Source organism: Pipistrellus hanaki (genome assembly GCF_964339955.1).
Source record: "Pipistrellus hanaki genome assembly, contig: scaffold_23, whole genome shotgun sequence".
Classification (NCBI taxonomy): Eukaryota; Metazoa; Chordata; class Mammalia; order Chiroptera; family Vespertilionidae; genus Pipistrellus; species Pipistrellus hanaki.
Genome location: NW_028182304.1, coordinates 7,347,660 through 7,369,112, shown reverse-complemented (window position 1 = coordinate 7,369,112; position 21,453 = coordinate 7,347,660). Strand labels below are relative to the sequence as shown.

Below are 21,453 nucleotides of genomic sequence, written 5' to 3'. Positions count from 1 at the left end.
CTGTTAGGGTTAGGTTTAGTATTAGGACTAGGGCTTGGGGTAAGGCAGAGGTTAGGGTTATAGTTAGGGTTAGGGTTAGTCCTGGGATGAGGGTAAGGACTAGGCCTAGGACTAGGGTTAGGGCTAAGGTTAGGATTAGATTTAGGGATAGGGTAAGTGCTAGGTCTAGGGTTAGGGTTAGGGTTAGGTTTATGGTTATGCCTAAGGTTAGGGTTACAATTAGGGCTAGGGCTAGGGACAGTGATAGGAATAAGGATAGGGATAGGGCTACAGTAAGGTTTAGGGTTAGGGCTAAATGTAGCATTAGTGTTATGATTTGTTTTAGGGTTATTAATCAACCTCAGTATAGGGTTAGGGTTTAAGCTAGGTTTAGGTTAAGGTTAGGGTTATTGTTAGGGTCACGGTTAGGTTTAGGCCTAGGGCTAGGGCAGGGACTAAGGCAATCTTTATGGTTAGGGTGCTGTTAAGGCTATAGTTCGGCATGGTTTGAACTAAGGGTAGGGTTATGGTTAGAATTAGCATTAGGGCTATGTCTAGGGCTAGGGTTAGGGTTAAGGTTACGGTTAGGGTTAGAGTTAGGGTTAGGGGTAAATCTATAATTAAGGTTAAGATTTGGTTAAATGTTGGAGGTCAGGTGCAGTATAGGGTTAGCTTTTAGGCTAGGTTTAGGTGAATGGTTAGGGTTCAGATTAGGGTTATGGTATATTAACATTTGGAATTCACAATGTAGAAGCTACAATCAATGGACATAATTGAGTGTTACACTGAGGCTGACATGAACAAATTAAGGCAATGTTTAGAAATTTGCTTCATACATGAGAATACATGTTCAAATGGCTCTAATATCTAAACAACACAATTTTGTCACTGGGAAATCTTGTTCAAAGGACTGAGAAGAGATTGTGATAATGTTTCCAATTATTTTTCCCATCAGAATAAATAAACACTTGGAATTCTCAATGAATGATCTTGAATCACTGTGAAAGATGAATCAAACTCTAGCAAATAACACTAATAACCTGGGGAAATGTCTAAGGATGTGCTTGAAATAGTCTAAATACAAATACATCAAAAAGAGCCTCAATATCCTTATAACATTATTTATAATAAAAATATAGGGAACAATGTTCAAAGGTAAGAGAGGCAAGTTTTGTACTGATTACATATTTATACAGTACCAATAATTTTGCATTTTTTAAATAAGTTTGGTTAAGCAGTTAAACCATATGTGCTGACATCACCAAGTGGAAGGGGCCACGTGGTCAGGCTTAAGTGCTCAGTTTGTTTGGGCCAGGTGATAAGCTGAGAGTGCTGATGTCACCAAGGTTATTTCTAGGATTAGGATTTGGGTTAGGGTTAGTGTTCGGGATAAAGTTAGTGCTAGGGTTAAGGCTATTGTTATGGCTATGGCAAGGATTAGGGTTAAGGTTAGGGTTAGTGTTAGGATTAGGGTTAGAGTTAGAGCTAGAGCTAAATCTAGGGCTAGGACTAGGGTTAGGGTTATGGCCAGGGATAGGGATAGGGTTAAGGTTAGGGTTAGAGCTAACTAGGTCTGGAACTAGGGCTAGGTTTATGGTTATGTGTAGGGTAATTGTTAGGACTAGGGTTAGGGTTAGGACTTGGTCGAGAGTTAGGGCTAGTCCTAGTTTGAGGGTAAGGACTCGGCCTAGGACTAGGCTTAAGTTTAAGGTTAAGGTTAGATTTAGGGATAGGGTTAGTGCTAGGTTTAGGGTTAGGTTTAGGGTTAGGTTAGGGTTATGGCTAGGGTTAGGGTGATGAATAGGGCTAGGACTAGTGTTAGAGGATAAGTATAGGGATAGCGATAGGGCTATTGTAAGGTTTAGGGTTAGGGTTAGGATCAGATGTAGGGTTAGGATTTGTTTTAGGTTTAGTTATCAGATTCAGTATAGGGTTAGGGTTTAGACTAGGTTTAGGTTAAGGTTAGGGTTTGGGTTAGGGTTATGTTTATGGCTAGGGCTAGGGCAATGTTTAGGGTTAGGGTAGTGTTAGGGCTACAGTTGGGCAAGGTTTGGGCTAAGAGTGGGGTAAGGTTAGGGTTAGTGCTATGTCTATGGCTAGGGTTATAGTTAAGGTTAAGGCTACGGTTAGGGTTAGAGTTAGATCTATAATTAAAGTTAGGATTTGGGTAAGTGTTAGAGGTCAGACACAGTACAAGGTTAAGGTTAGGCTAGGTTTAGGTTAATGGTTAGGGTTCAGGTTAGGGTTATGGTGTATTAACATTTGGAATTCACAATGAATAAGCTACAATCCATGGACATAACTGAGTGTTACACAGAGGCAGACATGAACAGATTAAGACAATATTTAGAAATGTGCTTCATACATGTGAATACATGTTCAAATGGTTCTCAAATCTAAACACAATTTGTACATCAGAAATCCTGTTCTAAGGGCTTAGAAGTGAGTGTGATAATCTTTCCAATTATTTTTCCCGTCAGAATGAATAAACACTTGTATTTATCAATGAATGATCTTGAACCTGTGTGAAAGATGAATCAATCTCTGGAAAATAACACTGATAACCTGAGGAAATGAGTAAGAAAATGCTTGAAATAGTCGAAATACAAATACATCTACAAAGACCATTATTATCGTTAAAACATTGTTTAATGACAGGGAACAATGTTCAAAGGTAAGAGAGGCAAGTTTTGTGCTCATTACATATTTATTTCAGTACCAATAATTTTGCATTTTTGAAATGTTTGGTTAAGCAGTTAAACCTGAAGTGCTGACATCACAAAGTGGAAGGGCCCATGTGTTCAGGCTTAACTGCTCAGGTGGTAATTGCTTGGGCCAGGTGATATGCTCATAGTGCTGATGTCACCAAGATTAGTTAGACTGCAGGGGTCCTCAAACTTTTTAAAGTGGGGGCCAGATCACGGTCCCTCAGAGAGCTGGAGGGCCGGACTCTATGAACTACTAATCCCTACTGTAACACCTCGGCTGCGCTCACTGCCCAAAAAACCTGGCGGGCCGGATCAGACTCCTCTGCGGGCCGCATGTGGCCCGCGGGCCGTAGTTTGAAGACCCCTGAATTAGAGGATTATGGTTAGGGATAGCGTTCAGTATAGAGTTAGTGCTAGGATTAGGGCTATTGCTATAGCTAGGGTTAGTGTTAGAGTTATGGTTAGGGTTACGGTTAGCGTTAGGGTTAGAATTAGGGCTAGGGCTAGGGTTAGGGCTAGGGCTAGGCTTAGGGTTAGAGCTAGGGCTAAGGCTAGGGTTAGGGCCAAGTTTAGCATTAAGGTTAAAGGTTATGGTTAGTGCTAGGACTAGGGCTAGTGTTATGTTTAGTGTTAAGGTTAGGTTATGATTAGGGCTAGGGCTAGGGTTAGGGTTAGGACTAGGATTATGGATTGGGTTACTGTTAGGACTAGGGTTTGGTTAAGATTAAAGGTTCAGGTTAGGGTTAGCACTAGGGCTAGGGTTAAGTGTAGGGCTGGGGCTAGGGTTAGGGCTTGAGCTAGAGTTAAGTTTAGGGTTAGGTTTAGATCTAGAATTAAGATTAGGATTTGGTTTAGGGTTAGAGGTCAGGCTTAGTATAGGCTTAGGTTTTAGGCTAGGTTAATGTTAAGAGTCATGGTTCAGGTTAGGGTTATGGTGTATTAACATTTGGAATTCACAGTGAATAAGCTACAATCAATGGAAATAATTGAGTGTTACACTGAAAAAGACATGAACAGATTAAGACAATATTTAGAAATGTGCTTCATATTGATACATGAGAATACATGTTCAAATGGCTCTAATATCTAAACAACACAATTTTGTCACTGGCAAATCTTGTTCAAAGGGCTGAAAAGAGATTATGTACTGTTTCCAATTATTTTTCCCATTAGAATGAATAAACACTTGGAATTCTCAATGAATGATCTTGAATCACTAGGAAAGATGAATCAAACTCTGGAAAATAACACTGATAATCAAGGGAAATGTATAAAAATGTGCTTGAAACAGAAGGAATACATCAACAAAGAGCCATAACATTGTAAAAATATTGTTTAAAGTTATAAGGAAAATGTTCCAAGAGAAGAGAGGCAAGTTCGGTACTAATTACATATTTATTTCAGTAACCATAATTTTGCGTTTTTGAAAGAAGTTTGGTAAAGCAGTTAAACATGAAGTGATGACATCACAGAGTGGGAGGGGCCCTGTTGTTGAGCTTTAGTGCTCAGGTAGTAATTGTTTGGGCCAGTTGATATGCTGAGAGTGCTGATGTCACCAAAGTTGGTTCTAAGGTTCAGGTTAGGGGTAGGGCTAGGGTTACGGTTAGGGTTAGGGCTAGGGATAAGGTTAGGGTTAAGGGTAGGGGTAGGGCTAAGGTTAGGGGTAGGGTTAGGCTTAGGGTTAGGGTTAGGGCTTGGTCTAGGGCTAGGGCTAGGGTTAGTGCTAAGGTTAGGGTTAGATTTAGGGCTAGGCTTAGTGCTAGGTCTAGGGTTAGGGTTAGTGTTAAGGTTCGGGTTATGGATAGGGTTAGGGTAAGGGTTAAAGCTAGGGCTAGGGCTAGGTCTAGGGTTAGGGTTAGAGTTAAGGTTCGGGTTATGGATAGGGGTAGGGTAAGGGTTAAAGCTAGGGCTAGGGCTAGGTTTAGGGTTAGGGTTAGGGTTAGAATTAGATCTAGCATTAGTTTAGGATTTTGGTTAGGGTTAATGATCAAGGTCAGTTAGGGTTAGGTTTTAGGCTAGGTTTAGGTTAAAGTTAAGGTAAGAGTTAGGGTTAGCGTTCGGGTTACGGCTTGGGCTAGAACTAGGGCAATGTTTAGGGTTAGATTTAGGGGTAGGGCTACAGTTGGGCAAGGTTTCGGCTTAGGGTGGGGTTAGGATTAGAGTTAGGGCTCTGTCTAGGTTTAGGGTTAGGGTTATGGTAGGGGTAGGGTTAGAGTTAGAGTTAGGATTAGGATAAGGGTTAGATATAGCATTAGAGTTAAGATTTGGGTTAGGATTAGAGGTTAAGCTCAATATAAGGTTAAGGTTTGGGCTAGGTTTATGTTAAAGGTTAGGGTTCAGGTTAGAGTTATGGTGTATTAACATTTGGAATTCAAAATGAATAAACTACAGTCAATGGAAACAATTGAGTGTTACACTGAAATAGACGTGAACAGATTCAGACAATATTTAGAAATGTGCTTCATACATGAGAATACATGTTCAAATGGCTCTCATATCTAAACAACACAATTTTGCCACTGGGAAATCTTATAGAAAGTGCTGAGAAGAGATTGTGATAATGTTTCCAATAATTTTTTTCCCGTCAGAATGAATAAACACTTGGAATTCTCAATGAATGATCTTGCACCACTGTGAAAGATGAATTAAACTCTGGAAAATAATACTGATAACCTAGGGAAATGTCTAAGAATGTGCTTAAAACAAGAGGAACACGTCAACAAAGAGCCTTAATATCCTTAAAACATTGTTTAAAGATATAGGGAACAATATTCAAAGATAAGAGAAGCAATTTCTGTACTGATTACATATTTATTTCAGTACCCATAATTTTGAGTTTTTGAAAGAAGTTTGGTTAAGTAGTTAAACCAGGAGTGGTGACATCACCAAGTGGGAGGGGCCACGTTGTTGGGCTTAAGTGCTCAAGTGGTAATTGTTCGGGCCAGGTGATATGCTGAGATTGCTGATGTCACCAAGGTTAGTTCTAGGATTAGGGTTAGGGTTAGGGTTAGGGATAGGACTAGGTCTAGGGCTAGGTTAGGGTTAGGGTTAGGGTTTGGGTTAGGCTTAGGGCTAGGGTTAGGTTTAGGGTTAGGTTTAGGGCTAGGTTTAGATCTAGCATTAGGGTTAGGATCTGGTTTAGGGCTAAGGCTAAAACTAGGTTTAGGTTTAGGGTTAGGGTTACTGTTATTGATAGTGTTAGGGTTAGGATTAGGGCTAGGGCAGGGCAATGTTTAGGGCTAGGGTTAGGGCTACACTTGAGCAAGGTTTAGGCTTAGGGTTGGGTTACAGTTAGCTTAAGGACTATGTCAAGGGCTAGGGTTAGAGTTAGTGTTAGGGTTAGAGCTAGGCTTACAGTTAGGGTTAGGCTTAGGCTTAGATCCAGCATTAAGGTTAGGATTTGGATTAGGGCTATGGCTAGGACTAGAGTTAGGGTTAGGGTTAAGTTTAGGGTTAAGGTTAGTGTTATGGTTACGGTTAGGCTAGAAATAGTGTTAGGTTTAGGGTTAGAAATAGAGTTAGGTCTACCATTATGGTTAGGAGTTGGGTTAGGGCTAGAGGTCATGCTCTATAGGATTAGGGTTGAGACTAGGTTTAGGTTAAGAGTTAGGGTTCAGGTAGGGTTATGGTGTACTACCTTTTGGAATTCACAATGAATAAGCTACAATCAATGGAAATAATTGAGTGTTTCACTGAAAAAAAAGAACAGATTAAGACAATTTTAAGAAATGTGCTTCATACATCAGAATACATGTTCAAATTTCTATAATATCTAAAAAACACAATTTTGTTACTGGGAAATCTTGTTCAAAAGGTTTAGGAGAGATTGTGATAATGTTTCCAATTATTTTTAGCATTAGAATGAATAAACAGTTGGTATTCTCAATGAATGATCTTGAACCACTGTGAAAGATGAATCAAACTCTGGAAAATAACACTGATAACCTGGGGTAATGTCTAAGGATGTGCTTGAAACAGGAGGAATACATAAACAAAGATCCATAGCATTGTCAAAATATTGTTTAATGACAGGGGACAATGTTCAAAGATAAGAGAGGTAAGTTCTGTACTGATTACATATTTATTTCAGTACCAATAATTTGAAAGAAGTTTGGTTAAGCAGTTAAACCAGAAGTGTTGACATCACTAAGTGGGAGGGGCCACGTGGTAGGACTTAAGTGCACAGGTGGTAATTGCTTGGGCCAGGTGATATGCTTTGAATGCTGATGTTACCAAGGTTATTTCTAGGATTAGGGTAAGGGTTAGGGTTAGGGTTAGGGTTAGGTCTAGGTCTAGCGTTAAGGTTAGGGTTAGGGTTATGGCTAGAGTTAACGTTATGGTTATGGTTATGGTTATGGTTAGGCTTGGTCTAGTGCTAGGGCTAGGGCTAAGGTGAGGGTAAGGGCTACAGCTAGGACTAGGGTTATGGTTAGGGTTATGGTTATGTCTATGGTTAGGGTTAGGATTAGGTCTAGGGCTAGGGCTAGGGTTAGGACTAGGGCTATGTCTAAATTTAGGGGTAGGGTTAGAGCTAGGGCTAGGGCTAGGGTTAGGGTTAGGGTTAGGGTTAGGGTTAACATTAGGAAAAGGCTAGGTTTAGGGTTAGGGCTAACAATAGGCTAGGGCTAGGGTTAAGTTTAGGGTTAGAGTTAAAGTTAGGGTTAGGGTTACTTCAAGCATTAGGGTGAGGATTTGGGTTAGGATTAGTTATCAGGTTGTTTAGGGTTAGGTTTTAGGCTAGGTTTAGGTTAAGGTTAGGGTTAGGGTTATGGTTAGGGTTTGAGCAATGTTTAGGGTTAGGGCTACAATTGGGCAAAGTTGAGGCTTAGGGTGGGATTAGGGCTAGGGTTAGGGTTAGGGCTATGTCTGGGGCTAGGGTTAGAGTTAGGGTTAGGGTTAAGGTTAGATCTCTCATTAGGGTTAGGATTTTGGTTAGGGTTAGGTTAAGGGTTAGGGTTAGTGTTAGGGTTAGGGCTATGGATAGGGCTAGGCTTTGGGTTAGGGTTAGGGCTATGGCTAAGATTAGGTTTAGGTTTAGTGTTAGGTTTAGGGTTAGGGTTAGGGTTAGGTTTGGAGTTAGGGTTATGATTATGGCTAGGGTTAAATCTAGGGCTAGGGCATGGTGCATGTTTTGTTCAAGGGTTATGATTACAGCTATGGTTAGGGTTAGGGTTAGGACTAGGATTAATGCATAGATTAGAATTAGGGTTAAGGCTAGGGTTTAGGTTAGGACTTTGTATAGGGCTATGCTAGTGTTACAATTAGGGTTATTGTTAGGGTTAAGGTTGGCCTAAAGTTTGGGTTAGGGTTAGAGCTAGGGTTAGGGTTAGTGTTAGGTGTTTGTCTAGGTATAGGGTGAGAGTGAGGGTAAGTACTAGGACTAGTATTAGTACTTGGGTTAGAGTTAAGGTTAGGGTTAGATTTTGGGTTAGGGAGAGTTCTAGGATAGGGTTAGGGTTAGGGTTAGCGTTAGGGCTAGGGCAATGTTTAGGGTTAGGTTTAGGGTTAGGGCTATAATTGGGCAAGGTTTAGCTTTAGCTTTAGGGCTAAGGATAGTGATCAGTCTAGGTTTAGGGATATGGGTATGGCTAGGGTTAGGGTGTAAAGTTATGGGTTAGTGTTAGGGTTAGGGTTAGGGTTAGGGCTAAGGCTAGGGAAATTTTTAGGGTTAGGGCTAAGATTAGTGTTAGGTTTAGGATTAGGGTTAGGGTTAGGCCTAAGGTTAGGGTTAAATTTTAAAGTTATGGTTAGGGCTAGAGCTAGGGTTAGTTTTATGGTTAATGTTAGGGTTAGGGTTAGGGCTAAGATTTGGGTTCAGGTTAGGGTTAAGTTTAGGGCTATGGATAGGGATAAGGCAAGTGTTAGGGTTAGGGTTAAGATTAGGGTTTGGGTTAGGTTTAGGGCTAGGGCTAGGGTTAGTGTTAGGGTTAGGTTTAGAGCTAGGGCTAGGGTTAGGGTTAGGACTAGGTTTAGAGCTAGGGCTAAAGTTAAAGCAAGGGTTAGGGTTAGGGTTAGGGTTAGGATTAGTTGTAGGGGTAGGGTTAGGTTAGGGTTAGGGTTAGAGGTACAGAATTCTGTAAGTCCTCTCTTTTTCAGATTTCTGGAAATACCCTATTCCACAGAAATCTAGCTGTCTTCCCTTCCTCCAAATTCTAGAAATCCTCTATTCCTCAACATTCTAGAAGTCCTTACTTCATCCCAATTTGAGAAATCCCCTATTCTACAGAATTCAAGAAATCCTCTCTTCTTGAGAATTCCAGAAATCTCTTATTCAAGGGAATTCTAGAAATACTCGATTCCACAGATTTCTCTAAGTCCTTTCTTACTCATTTTTAGAAATACCCTATTTCACACGTTTGTAGAAATCCTCTCTTCCTCCAGTGCTAGAAATCATCTCTTCCACAGAATTCTAGAAATACCCTATTCCACAGAATTCTAGAAGTCCACTCTTACAAAGAATTCTAAAAATACTCTATTCCACTGAATTCTATATGTCCTCTCTTCCACAACAATCTAGAAATCCTCTATTCTACAGAATTCTATAAATCATCTATTCCACAGAATTCTATAATACCTCTCATCCACAGAATTCTATGGTAAAAATTAAGTTACAGAATTTTTATTAAAACCATTCTTACCTAACATTATATTGGCTAGACGGCAAAAATACTGGTTGTGGGGTTGTGAGCATTATGCAGCCCATGCACCACGAGTTTGACATGCTTGCACTAAACACTCAGCCACAAAACACAAGGCTAGAATCCATCCTTGAACCCATGAATTGTAACTTCTAATATTTACTGTGACACTCCCAGTATCCCTGAAACTCAACACCTTTTTACCTGAGGGCCATCACTGCTCCGTCTACCATGTCACACATTGGGTCCCCCCGTGAGTCTGCTGGGCTCCTAATACACACTACACTATGATCCCCCAGATGTCACATGGCGCAAACACATCAGGGACACGTTCAGCACTCACACAGCACACATTCCAGTGTGACAAGGCTCCCATTGCCTACACTCCTATGTGATACGAAAGTATAGCCCACACTCCAATCATGTTGTCACTGCAGTGATCCGACTCTTTATGATCCCCTGTGACATGCAAGGATACCCACTACGCACATTGCACTGGGACACCACACTCCTCCCAAAGCCCTCACTTCAATCTCAAACCAGAGCTCCAAATGCCCACCCTCCACAAGGACAACAAGCAGTTTCCAGGCACAGAACGCCACTGCGATGCTCCAGAGATGACAATGCCATCGCTCCACAGTCACAAGGTTGGGCCCTGTCTGCCCGCATTCCCCTCTGATACCGAGACATTTCACTGCCAACACATCACAGTGCTACCCCAGAGATACATTGCCCACCTTCCACACTGACACACACCGTGCTCCCCCTGCAGACACCGCACTGGACACCCGAGGTCTTCCACTGATCACACTGCTCTGTCACAGCCTGGGTCCCCCACTGGCCTGGCATCAACAGTCTTTTGTGATGTCCTGGAGACCCAATTCCCACAATCCCGTGTGACCTTCTAGGGCTCTAGACTACACTCATTATGTCTTTCATGGCCAAGCTGATGAGATTTCAATACCCACTTCCCACTGTCACAACACATGGTTCCCATACTACACATACACACTTGCAACACATTGTGGGCTCATGTTACCAACGTTCTACAGTGACACAAAAAAACCTTCACTGAAACACCCATGTGGACACCCCATGGGACATACTGACAAAGCTCCGCTGTGACTTGCAATGGCTCTTCAGACTCACACAAACATCATTCCCCATGGCCGTCACTGTACTCACTCTGCTCTGACACCTTCAACCATCCCACTGCCCACATTCTATTGAGAATCCCTTGGCGACCACTCCCCATATTCCACTGTGACATGCCAGGAACTCAATTCCTTTTATGACCATAACTCACAATGCCTCCAAATGCCCTCACCCCACGGTAACATCCAATAGTACTAGTTGCCCATTATCATCTGTCTTAACCCACGACTTCTTTGGACAATTCTCCCCTGTAACACTCCAGAGTGCCCAATGTCCACACTCCACACTTATGTTTCTGGCTCTCACAGGGCAGATTGCAATGTGACAACTGAGGTGTCCTTCTAGCCACCCATCCACCGTGACGCCTCAAGGCATCTGGTTACCACGGTTTCCTTTACCATTCCCAGTTGGTCCCACTGCACATTTTCCATTCTCACACTTCAAGTCTGATGACAACACACAAATGTAAAACACTCGCTCTCCTTTCTTCACTGTGAAGTGTTCGGAGCTTCAAGCACATCTTTCATTAGTGAACCTGCAGGCTTCCACTGTCCACTTTCTATTTCAATCTGTCCAGGGCTCCTACATCCAACACTTCACTGTGACAATTCAGGGGGCTCCCTGTACACAATCCAACGTGAAAGCACAGGGCTTCTACATGCCAATATAAGCCTCCAAAATCTCCACTGTGTCAACACACGGCTTTCACTGCCCACACACGACTGTGACACCTTCAGGTCTACTGCTGTCATACTTCATGCCTCCCACTCCTCACAAACTGCTGTGCTTCCCCAGGGCTCCCATTCCCAAGCCTTCTCTCTGGAAAGCACAAGGCTCACACTAACAATGCACTGCTGTGACTCCCCAGGTCTCCCCTCGCCCACACTACTCTGTCACCAATGCTGAGCTCTCAAAGGACACAACTGGAAGTGACATCTGAGAGAAGCCAGGGACACAATCATATATAACATTCTAGGGCCTCCAAATAACAAACACCTCAGGGCTAGACAAGGTCTCCTAAGGGCCACAAAGTCCCACCCATCTGCTGGCCTTACAACACACCACAGTGACAGCACAGGACTCCCGCTGCCCACTCCAATGGGCCAACACTGACCTCAAGCCCCTGGGGTACCTGAGGGATACTGAAGGCCACAGTATACAGTGACAACTTCAGATCTTACACTGGCTTCACTGTACTGTGAAACCTTCAGTTCCTTGCTGTCCATCTTTTCCATTGACACTCCAAGACTCACACAGCCAATGTCCACTGGGACACATTCAGGACTCCCATTTTACCCTCTGTGGTTGGTCCCAATGGTGCCCAACGTGCAGAATTTTTTCTTGTTATAAATAATCTCCTGAGGATATTACTTTTGTTGCCTTTTAGACACAGTGGAAAAGTGGAAGTCAGAAGGGGTAGGGATAGCTAGAGAGACACACATCAACTGGTTGCCCAAGGTGCATGCCCCAATGGAGGTTGTGGCAATTCCACAACCCAAGTACATGCCCTTGACCTGGATGGAACTCGAGACTCTTTGGTACTCAGGCTGACAGAGTAAACCCAGCATGTCAAACTCAAAGGCTAACACGGGCCAAGTAAACAAAGTTGATGTTTATATGGACCACAAAAAAAAAAAAAAAAAAAAGATAAGCTTCCATTTTCTTCGAAGCATAGTTTAATTTCAGTAGAGACATGCTGAATACAAAGGGCCAAAATAAATGAGTAATCATTAACATAAAATAATAGAACATTTTAATAAAAATGAATATTTTTTCTTGAATATTAATTACTACATACTAAATAACTACACAAATTGAGTGATGTCGAAGATGGCGGCAAGGTAAACACTTGTATGTGCTGCCTCTCACAACCACGTCAGTGCTGCAACTGTGGATGTTACTTTTGTGGCCAGCAAGACCCGGTCAAGGGAAGGCTCCAGATGACCAGCAAGACCCTGTCGAGGCAAGGCTGCAGGCCATGGAAGGAATGAGCAACCAGACCCACAACAAAGAATGTAGCATGATATGCTTTAGCTAAGCATAACTGTTAGCCATAAAATAGTTCTGTTGCAAGGCTCAAACCCCAGGCAGGCACGTCATGTTTCCAGTAGCTACATGGCAGAACAAACAGACCAAACAGGTCAAACAGAGACTGCTTAAGCTGAAAATAACCCCCCACTCCAGGTGTTGTGTGAACTTTAAATGTTACTGTACTAGTGGAATTTTTCTATAACTTATAACTGACATTTCTTTGTTAAAACTTCTAGCCAATCATAATCTGCCAGGCATCCCTAAGACGGGGATAAAAGGAGCATGCTTAGAGTGGGTCGGGGCTCTCGTTGCTCACTGCTGTGTCAGTTCGGGAGCCCGGACTCGAGTTCGTAATAAAGGCTTCCTAAATTCCAATTTGGCTGACTGGTGGTCGTCATTCGCAGGTCACCCACAATATCTGGAGGCCCCAGCGAGATCCACTCTGACCTCTTTGTCAGTGGATGGACACCCCAGAGAGGACACTCTGATCTCCATCCCGGATTCCAGGGAGACTTAGTGACCTCCACACTAAATGGCAATCTGGAGGTTGAAGCCATATGGACCTCAGAGACTGAGGTCTGGTCTGGTCTGGGGAACGTTCCAATCTGGGGGACCCTAGGAGGGCTGGACGCAGCGTAACCTCCAGGTCCAGAATCCCGCTGCAACGGCGCTCGGGATTCACAGGTCTGTGTATCAGGAGTGGGGTTGGACAGGTGTGTCTGGTCTCTGTGTGTTGTATTGTCTTTGTTAGTCTGCTGTTTGTATCTTTTTTTCGTACAATCAGGATGGGGCAGGGTCCTTCTGGACACTCCACCCCGTTGCAATATTTTCTTAAGAATTTTCAGGATTTCCGAAAATGGGCTGACGAATAAAGCTCTGATGTTAATGCTTTTGATTTAACCACTCTTTTTCCAGGTTAACACTGGTCTGCAGGATAACTTTCCCCTCACAGTTCCTAAAGTATTAGTCTTGTTTCCTTTGTCCAATATGAGTGCCATTTCTGTTTTGTTGAACTGTTGTAATAGTACTTGTTTACTGAAAGAGTATAAGTACAGACATTTGTTTAATATTTTGTTTGTCTGCTTGGGTATAATTATTTGTTCATGTAAGTGTGAAAATCTGTAAAAAAGAAAAAAGAGAAATTAATAAAGAAACCTTTAATTTGTTTAAAGCTGAGGGCTCTGACAGCTAGCAAACCGCCCTGAGTGGCCACTGGGATTCCTTTTTCCCAAGGGTGCTTTGCTTTCTGCCAGAGGGGAATTGGGGCCATATATGTTTATTAATTTGAAGGTATGAGGTTGTAACAATTATGGTCCAAAAAGGTTAAAAGCAGAGACCAAATTCTAAAATTAACTATTTACAAGAAGGAAGCTTTAGCTGGCAAAGTCACCAAGTCTGCCCAGCAAGCTCAAAAACTAAACGAATCTGATTTCAGACACCTGCCTCCACCCAGTCTTCATGGTGGAGGAATGGTCTCAGAACTGTTTGTTTCAATTGGCCATCTAAGTTTAATATGATTAATGATTACAGTACATTGTAAAATCTTTAGAAGAAAATGAAAATATTTTGAGGGCAACTTGGTCCTTGTGTGTGTGTCAACTCTTAAGTTATAGTTTTAAAATCAGTAATATTAATGGAAACACACGCAGAGGAGCTTTTCAGAAAGTTCAGGGAGTCTGATTGCAGTGTAGGGGTCACCAGTTCCCCCAAGGCACCTTTGCTAGCAAGAGGCAAGCGGCAGACAGCCTGATGAAAACGCCCTGGTGGAAGCAACACCTTCGCCACCTGGGACCCGAGCGCTCCCTGCCTCCATCCACCTCCAGGGGTTGTTTTGAGTAGTTGGAGGCAGCTGTGGGGAGGAGGAAAATTACCCTGTGACCCCCCTGCACCCAAATGAGACCCCAAGACCCCCCGGTGACTGCTTGGACACTTTTTACCGTGTTCTGTTAGGGGGCTTAAAGGCGCAGCTAGAAATTCTCCTGTTCCCCTTTTCAGGCTTATCAGAATTTGAGATCCTTATCTGTAGGGAAAATGTGGCAGTTTAAATTTCAAGCAGCAGGAGGCCTGGGAACAGGGTACTGAGCCTGCTCCCTCCTCCCTCTGCCTTTTCTAAATATTTTAAAATAATAAGAAGTTTGAGGCATGGTCATGCATTTTTTAAAGACATAGAAAGAAGGTTTAAGGGCTAATTTGAAATAGTAAAGGTTGTACATGTGATGAGAAGGGGAACAAGAAAGGATGAGAAGGGGACCAAGTGGCAAGAAGGGAGACTTAGACTCCAAGGTTTTTTGTTTTTAACTTAGAGGAAGAGGACTGACAAGACCGGGGCTCCTTTCCATTAAGCCCCCAGGAGTAACCTTACAAGTGAGAGGGAAACCTATTAATTTCCTGGTGAGCACTGGGGCAGTTTATTCAGTCTTGACAGAGCCGATGGTACCTCTAGGAAGATATCAGTCCAGGGAGCCACCAGACAAACAGCCTGTTTTCCTTGGACATTAAGAAGGACTCTAGCCAAAGCCGGTTTGGCTCAGTGGTAGAGCGTCGGTCTGCGGACTGAAAGGTCCCAGGTTCGATTCCGGTCGAGGGCATGTACGTTGGTTGTGGGTGCATCCCCGGTAGGGGGTGTGCAAGAGGCAGCTGGTCGATGTTTCTCTCTCATCGACGTTTCTAGCTCTCTATCTCTCTCCCTTTCTCTCTGTTAAAAATCAATAAAATATATTAAAAAGAAGGACTCTAGACCTAAGAAGGAACACGTACTGGAGGAACGCAGCCACTGAACTGGACCAAAGAGGAACAATGGGCCTTTGAGAAGCTAAAGAAGGCTCTCATTTCAGCACCTGCCCTAGCCTTGCCAGATGTCCTTCCACCTATGTGTGAGTGAGATATGGGGCATTGCCAAAGGGATTCTCACTCAAACTCTAGGTCCCTGAAAGAGACCTGTGGCCTATCTGTCTAAGAGGCTAGACCCTGTGGCAGCAGAGTGGCCAGTGTGCCTCTGGGCAGCGGCCACCACTGCATTGCTGGTGAAAGGAGGCAGATAAGCAGACTCTGGGCCAGGAGCTAGCCCTGATAACACCCCATGCCATTGAGACCCTCCTTCAGGTGCTCCAGAGAGATGGATGTCAAACACCAGAATCTCCCAGTGCCAAGCTCTTCTCCTGGACCAGCCCTGCGTCTGGTTTCATAAGATACTGGCCATCAACCCTGCCAGCCTGCTTCCAGATGATCCAGAGGAACCCATTCATGATGGCATAGAGGTAACAGACACAGTACTGACAGATGTCCTGCCGTCATCACCAGATGAGGTACTGAACGCTGATGGGAGCAGTTATGTTCGGGATGGGATCTGATATACAGGGTCAGCAGTAGTCATCCTGGACCATACCATTTGGGCACAGTTCCTGAACTTTTGGCCTTAATCCAGGCCCTTCAATGGGGACACATTACCATCCCCAGGAAAGAGGATTACCAACTTCAGCCAGAAAGAACATTAAAAATAAGGAAGAGATTTTAGCTTATATGAGTCCATCTGACTCCTAAAAGCAGTTGCAATAATGCACTGCAAAAGACCTCAGAAAGGGGAGACAATTGAAGCCAGAGGAAATAAATCCGCAGACCAAACTGCTAAGGAAGATGCCCAAAGACCAGTGGGGCCTTTACAAGTCTTAGTAACCCTGCCAGACCCCAACCTACACCAAACAAGAGGAGGATTTGGCTGAACAGGAGCAAGTCATCAAAGGACGAGATGGTTGGTGGACCCTAGCAGATGACAGACCGTTGGTCCCAGAGGCTCTAGGTCGGATGTTAGTTGCCCAGTTATGCCAGGTTACCCACTTAGGCGTCATCAAAACTTCTGAACTTCTGTGAGGCAGATACTATGAAGCTTAAGTAAGGTAAAAGCATAGTCACTAGAAGTACTGTCTTTGTACAGGTAAATGCTAAGCAAGAATACAGGGTCCCCTTGGGAATTTGGGCCCCAGGGAAATTCCTAGAAGAGCATTAGAAGATGAGTTTCACAGAGATTAAGCCACCAGCATTAAGGTACAAGTACATGCTAGTTTTTATAGACACCTTCTCAGATTAGGTTGAAGCATAGGACAGAAACTGCCTCTATAGTAGTCAAGAAATTACTCCAGGAGATTATACCTAGATTCTAGCTGCCAACAGTCATAGGATCAGATAACAGCCCAGCCTTTGTAGCAAGGTATCTCAAAGTATAGCTCAAGACTTAGGACAGGCATGAGCAAACTCTAAATAGTTTAATTAAATTTGTCCTGTAAACCGGTGAAAATTGAACCAAGCCCCTGCCCTTAGCCCTCTTAGGGCCAAGTGTACCCCCTACTGGGATGCTCTCCCCCCACCCTGCCTTTTTTTGAGATCATGTATGGTAGACCTCCTCTCCATCCTTCCCAGGGTCAGGGAGAAAGTGAAAGCTAGAATTCATAACCATTCCCTTGCTCAAGTCCTTACAGGCTCTGCACTTTACCCAGGGCGCCATGTATAAGCCTGTTCCAGATGCACTGCCAGTGCCCCTCTTGGACGCTGTACACCCCTTCCAGCCCGGAGACTCTGTGTGGGTAAAGAAGTTCACTGCCCAATGACTCACCCCAACCTGAAAGGGACGCTACACTGTTATCCTGAGCACGCCCATGGCTGTTGAAGTAGACGGCACCCAAACCTGGCTACACCACTTCCAGCTCCTGCACAGAAAACATCCTGAATCCTGGCAACCAGCAGCCTCACCCGTGAGATCCCTAGCCTGGGCTCCACACAGGCCAGGAGGAGACTTGATGCCTACAGAAGGGGAATTGGACTTCAGTGAGGACAGTACAAATAGGAGCTGTGGTACTAGAGGTTTTGGTAACTGTAAGAACATTTTTGCTAGCCAGTGAGAAAGTCCGGGGTTAAGTAAAGCTACATGTGCAAGGGAACGGGAGAGCAGAAAGAGAGGAACGGAGAAGACAAGAAGGAAATTGGTATGAAAACTTATTTTCCTGGTTCCCCTGGTTAACGACATTAATAACAGCTATAGCAGGGCCCCTCACCCTACTCTTACTCATATAACTCATTGGACCCTGCCTTCTCCACAGCCTGACAACCTTCATACAGGATAGAATGCAGGCAGTAAAGCTCATGGTCCTACATACCCAGTATCAGCCGATCCGGGAGGAGGAATGGGAGCGGCCAGAATCAAAGATTTGATTCCCTGATAAGACCAGTGGGGAATGTTGTGGCTGGAAAGACCCGGTCGAGGCAGGGCTCCAGATGACCAGCAAGACCCTGTCGAGGCAGGGCTCCAGGCCAGGGAAGGAACGAGCAACCAGACCCACAACAAAGAATATAGCATGATACGCTTTAGCTAAGCATAACTGTTAGCCATAAAATAGTTCTGTTGCAAGGCTCAAACCCCAGGCAGGCATGTTCTGTTTCCAGTAGCTGCATGGCAGAACAAACAGACCAAACAGGTCAAACAGAGACTGCTTAAGCTGAAAATAACCCCCCACTCCAGGTGTTGTATGAACTTTAAATGTTACTGTACTAGTGGAATTTTTTTATAACTTATAACTGACCTTTCTAAGTTAAAACTTTAGCCAATCATAATCTGCAAGGCATCCCTAAGACGGGGATAAAAGTAGCATGCTTAGAGTGGGTCGGGGCTCTCGTTGCTTGCTGCTGTGTCAGTTGAGATGTGAGCCCGGACTCGAGTTCGTAATAAAGGCTTCCTAAATTCCAATTTGGTTGACTGGTGGTTATCATTCATGGGTCGCCCACAACATTACCTGAGACCTGAGAAAACCACAACTGTGGGAACCCCGACCGGTGAGTACACGCAGACTCCACAGAAAGGTTGGATTTTGCCGGGGATAACGCGGGGTGTCTGAGTGTCAACAGCGAAAGCGGCAGCCACTGAAGCTGTGGCCGCTGTGGCGGCAGTGGCAAAAGCGCGCTGGGACCGCAGAAATCTGTGTCCACAAAAGCCCCCCCCCCCCCGCCCCGCTGTTGGGTCTGGCGTGATTTAAGAGAGTGGACAGGGGTCCCCAAGGTTGCTAATAGTGGGGTTCTCTAAGGAGCAACCCATTCTGATCCGACATGGAGGGAGAACAAAGGAGTTGGAAAGCAGTCTGTTTGTAAGTGCGTACAGAGGCTGGTTCCCCTGCAACTCTTTGCTTCTGATTACAAAGGAGAGATCACCCAGATTGGCTGGACTTAAGAGACAGCAGGGGGAAACTGCTTTTCTGGAAGCAGAGAAGCAGAGCAGGGAGAAATCATCCAGGATTCAGCTCTGAGGCAAAAAAAAAAAAAAAAAAAAAAAAAGCTATTGAGTGACATAGAAAAAGAAGGCTAGAGCAGCCAAAAAGATGGGGACATCAATCCAGAAACACTGCCACCTGTGTTTATTACTAGTTTTATTTGATCAAAAACCAAGAAACTAAGGAATCGCCATCTTAAATCAAGGACTAGTTTACAACACAGAGGTGCAGCAGAATGCAGGGAACTGCACTGCTGTCTGAAACAGGTGTGCCAAACAGAATAACAGAAGAAGTGAATGGCCTTCTCAACTGCACACTTTTTTTGCTAAATCTTTGATTTTTATTTTATTTTCATTTTTTGCATCTTTTATTTAAGAAACGAATTTTTTCCTTTTTTCCTCACTTGATTTTAACTTTTTAACTATTACATTTTTAGGTTCAATCAGCATTATTACTACTGCTATTTTAATTTTTTTAAGTGCCATTTATTTTCTCTTTATTTTACATTGGAATGAATGTTCTTCATTTTATTTTCATTTCTCCTTTAACATTGTTTAACCCTATCTCAACACGACCTTAACACCATCACTCTTTTGCTATCCTGTTTATCTTAACCCTTTCCTGCTTTAGATTTTCCTTACTCTTTCTGTCTCCCCCCGCTAAAATTTCTACTCTACTTACATATCTAATTTTCAATCCCCTGTGCCAAGTGTATACACACCACTCTCTGAGCTGTATTTACTAGCAAAATAAATAAATAAATAAATAAAATTGTTTTCCTCACTGTCCTTTTGATGCTGTTTGGGGGAATGTTGATTATATTGTATTTTTATGCTTTTTAGTGAGAGTATTTTGCTTATTCTTTTGTTGTTGCTGTTGCTTGGTATTTTCTTATTTGATTGTTTTTTGTTTGTCTTTTGTTTTCTTTTTTACTTCTGTTTTCCCTTCCTTTGCTGGAAATTAGGGGATGTTGTACATTGTATTATTCTCCAGGTACTGCTGCCAGCATTTGCTGTTGTTAGTGGTTGTTCTATTGAAATTCTCTCCCCATATATATAGTTTATTCCCCATTTATCTCTAAGTCTCTTTCTTCTCTCTCTCTCTCTCTCTCTCTCTCTCTCTCTCTCTCGCTCTCGCTCTCGCTCTCTCTCTCTCTCTTTCTTTTCTTCTCCCTGTTTCCCAATTTCATTTCGACACTCCTTTATATATATATTACCCCTATCTTTTTCTTTTGCTCCCTCCCTCTTCTCTTTTTACTCTTCCTCTTTCTCTCCTATCCCTTAAATTGTATTTCCCTAGTGGTCACCTTTATTGGAGGTTATTAATATCGCAAATACAATTCTGTTCAGTGCCTTGTGTGTTGTACCTGGTTGTGTTGTATTTTGTGCCTTTAAATCAACGCAGAAGAGAGGGATCTACATAACCAGACATCCTAAAAAGAGAGACCATGGGGAGACAAAGAAACATCCCACAAATGAAAGAAAAGCAGACATCAACAGAAAAGGAAGTAAATGAGTTAGAGGCAAGCAACCTACCAGAGCAAGAATTCAGAGTAATTATCATAAGATGGCTAAAAAGAATGGAAAACAAAATTGACAATATGAGCAAGAACCAAGAGGAAATGAAGAAGAACCAAGAGGAAATGAAGATGAATCAAGAAGAAATGAAAAATGACATCGCTACTATGAAGAACTCAATAGAAAATACCAAGAACAGACTAGAAGAAGCATAGGACCACATTAGTGAGCCAGAAGAAAAGATGGGAAAAAATACCCAATTAGAGCAGCTTCTAGAAAAAAAAAATTAAAAAGCAGGAGGAGAGCCTAAGGGAACTTTGGGACAATACAAAACAAAACAATATTAGAGTAATAGGGGTTCCAGAAGGAAAGGAAACTGAGGAAGACATGGAAAATGTATTTCAAGAAATAATGACAGAAAATTTTATTGAGATAGAGAAGAAAAAACCCACATAAATCCAAGATGCTTGCAGAGTCCCAAGCAAAATGAACCCTAGAAGACCGACGCCAAGGCACATTATAATTAAACTGGCAAACACCAACGACAAAATAAGAATCTTAAAAGAAACAAGGGAGAGACAGAAAGTTATACATAAAGGAACCCCCATCAGACTAGCAACTGATTTCTCCACAGAAACTCATGAGGCCAGAAGGGAATGGGATGAAATATACAAAGTCATGCAAAGAAAGGGTCTGAATCCAAGAATACTGTACCTAGCAAGGCTATCAATCAAAACTGAAGTTGAAATCAGGAGCTTCACATACAAAAAAAGACTAAAGGAATTAATCTGCACCAAACCAGCAATGCAAGAAATGCTAAAGGGTCTACTGTAAAAATAAAGAAATAGGAAGCAAAGAAGGAACACAGGGGTATAGAATAAAAATGGAGTCAAATAAATATCTATCAATAATAACCGTAAATGTTAATGGACTAAATGCTCCAATCAAAAGACATAGGGTAACAGATTGGATAAGAAAACAAGATCCATTGTCTACAAGAAACCAACTTCAGAAAAAAAGACGCACACAGACTGAGGGTGAAGGGATGGAAAAAGGTTTTCCAGGTGAAAGGAAATGAAAAAAAAGCTGGGGTAGCAATACTTATATCTGACAAATTAGACCTTAAAGTGAAGGACATAACAAGAGATAATGAAGGCAACTTCATAATACTAAA

General features: G+C 42.9%; 1 protein-coding gene across 1 annotated transcript in view; it reads right to left on the bottom strand.

The window, feature by feature from the left end:
* Nucleotides 1-12,151: 12,151 nt before the first annotated feature.
* Nucleotides 12,152-21,453, bottom strand: part of LOC311615884 (protein Daple-like) — a 47,106-nt gene continuing 37,804 nt past the window's right edge. Inside the window, exon 7 of the mRNA XM_084907003.1 lies at nucleotides 12,152-13,630. Within this exon, the coding sequence (XP_084763129.1) occupies nucleotides 13,605-13,630 (26 nt within the window). The 3' untranslated portion in view covers nucleotides 12,152-13,604. The remainder of the gene's footprint in view (nucleotides 13,631-21,453) is intronic.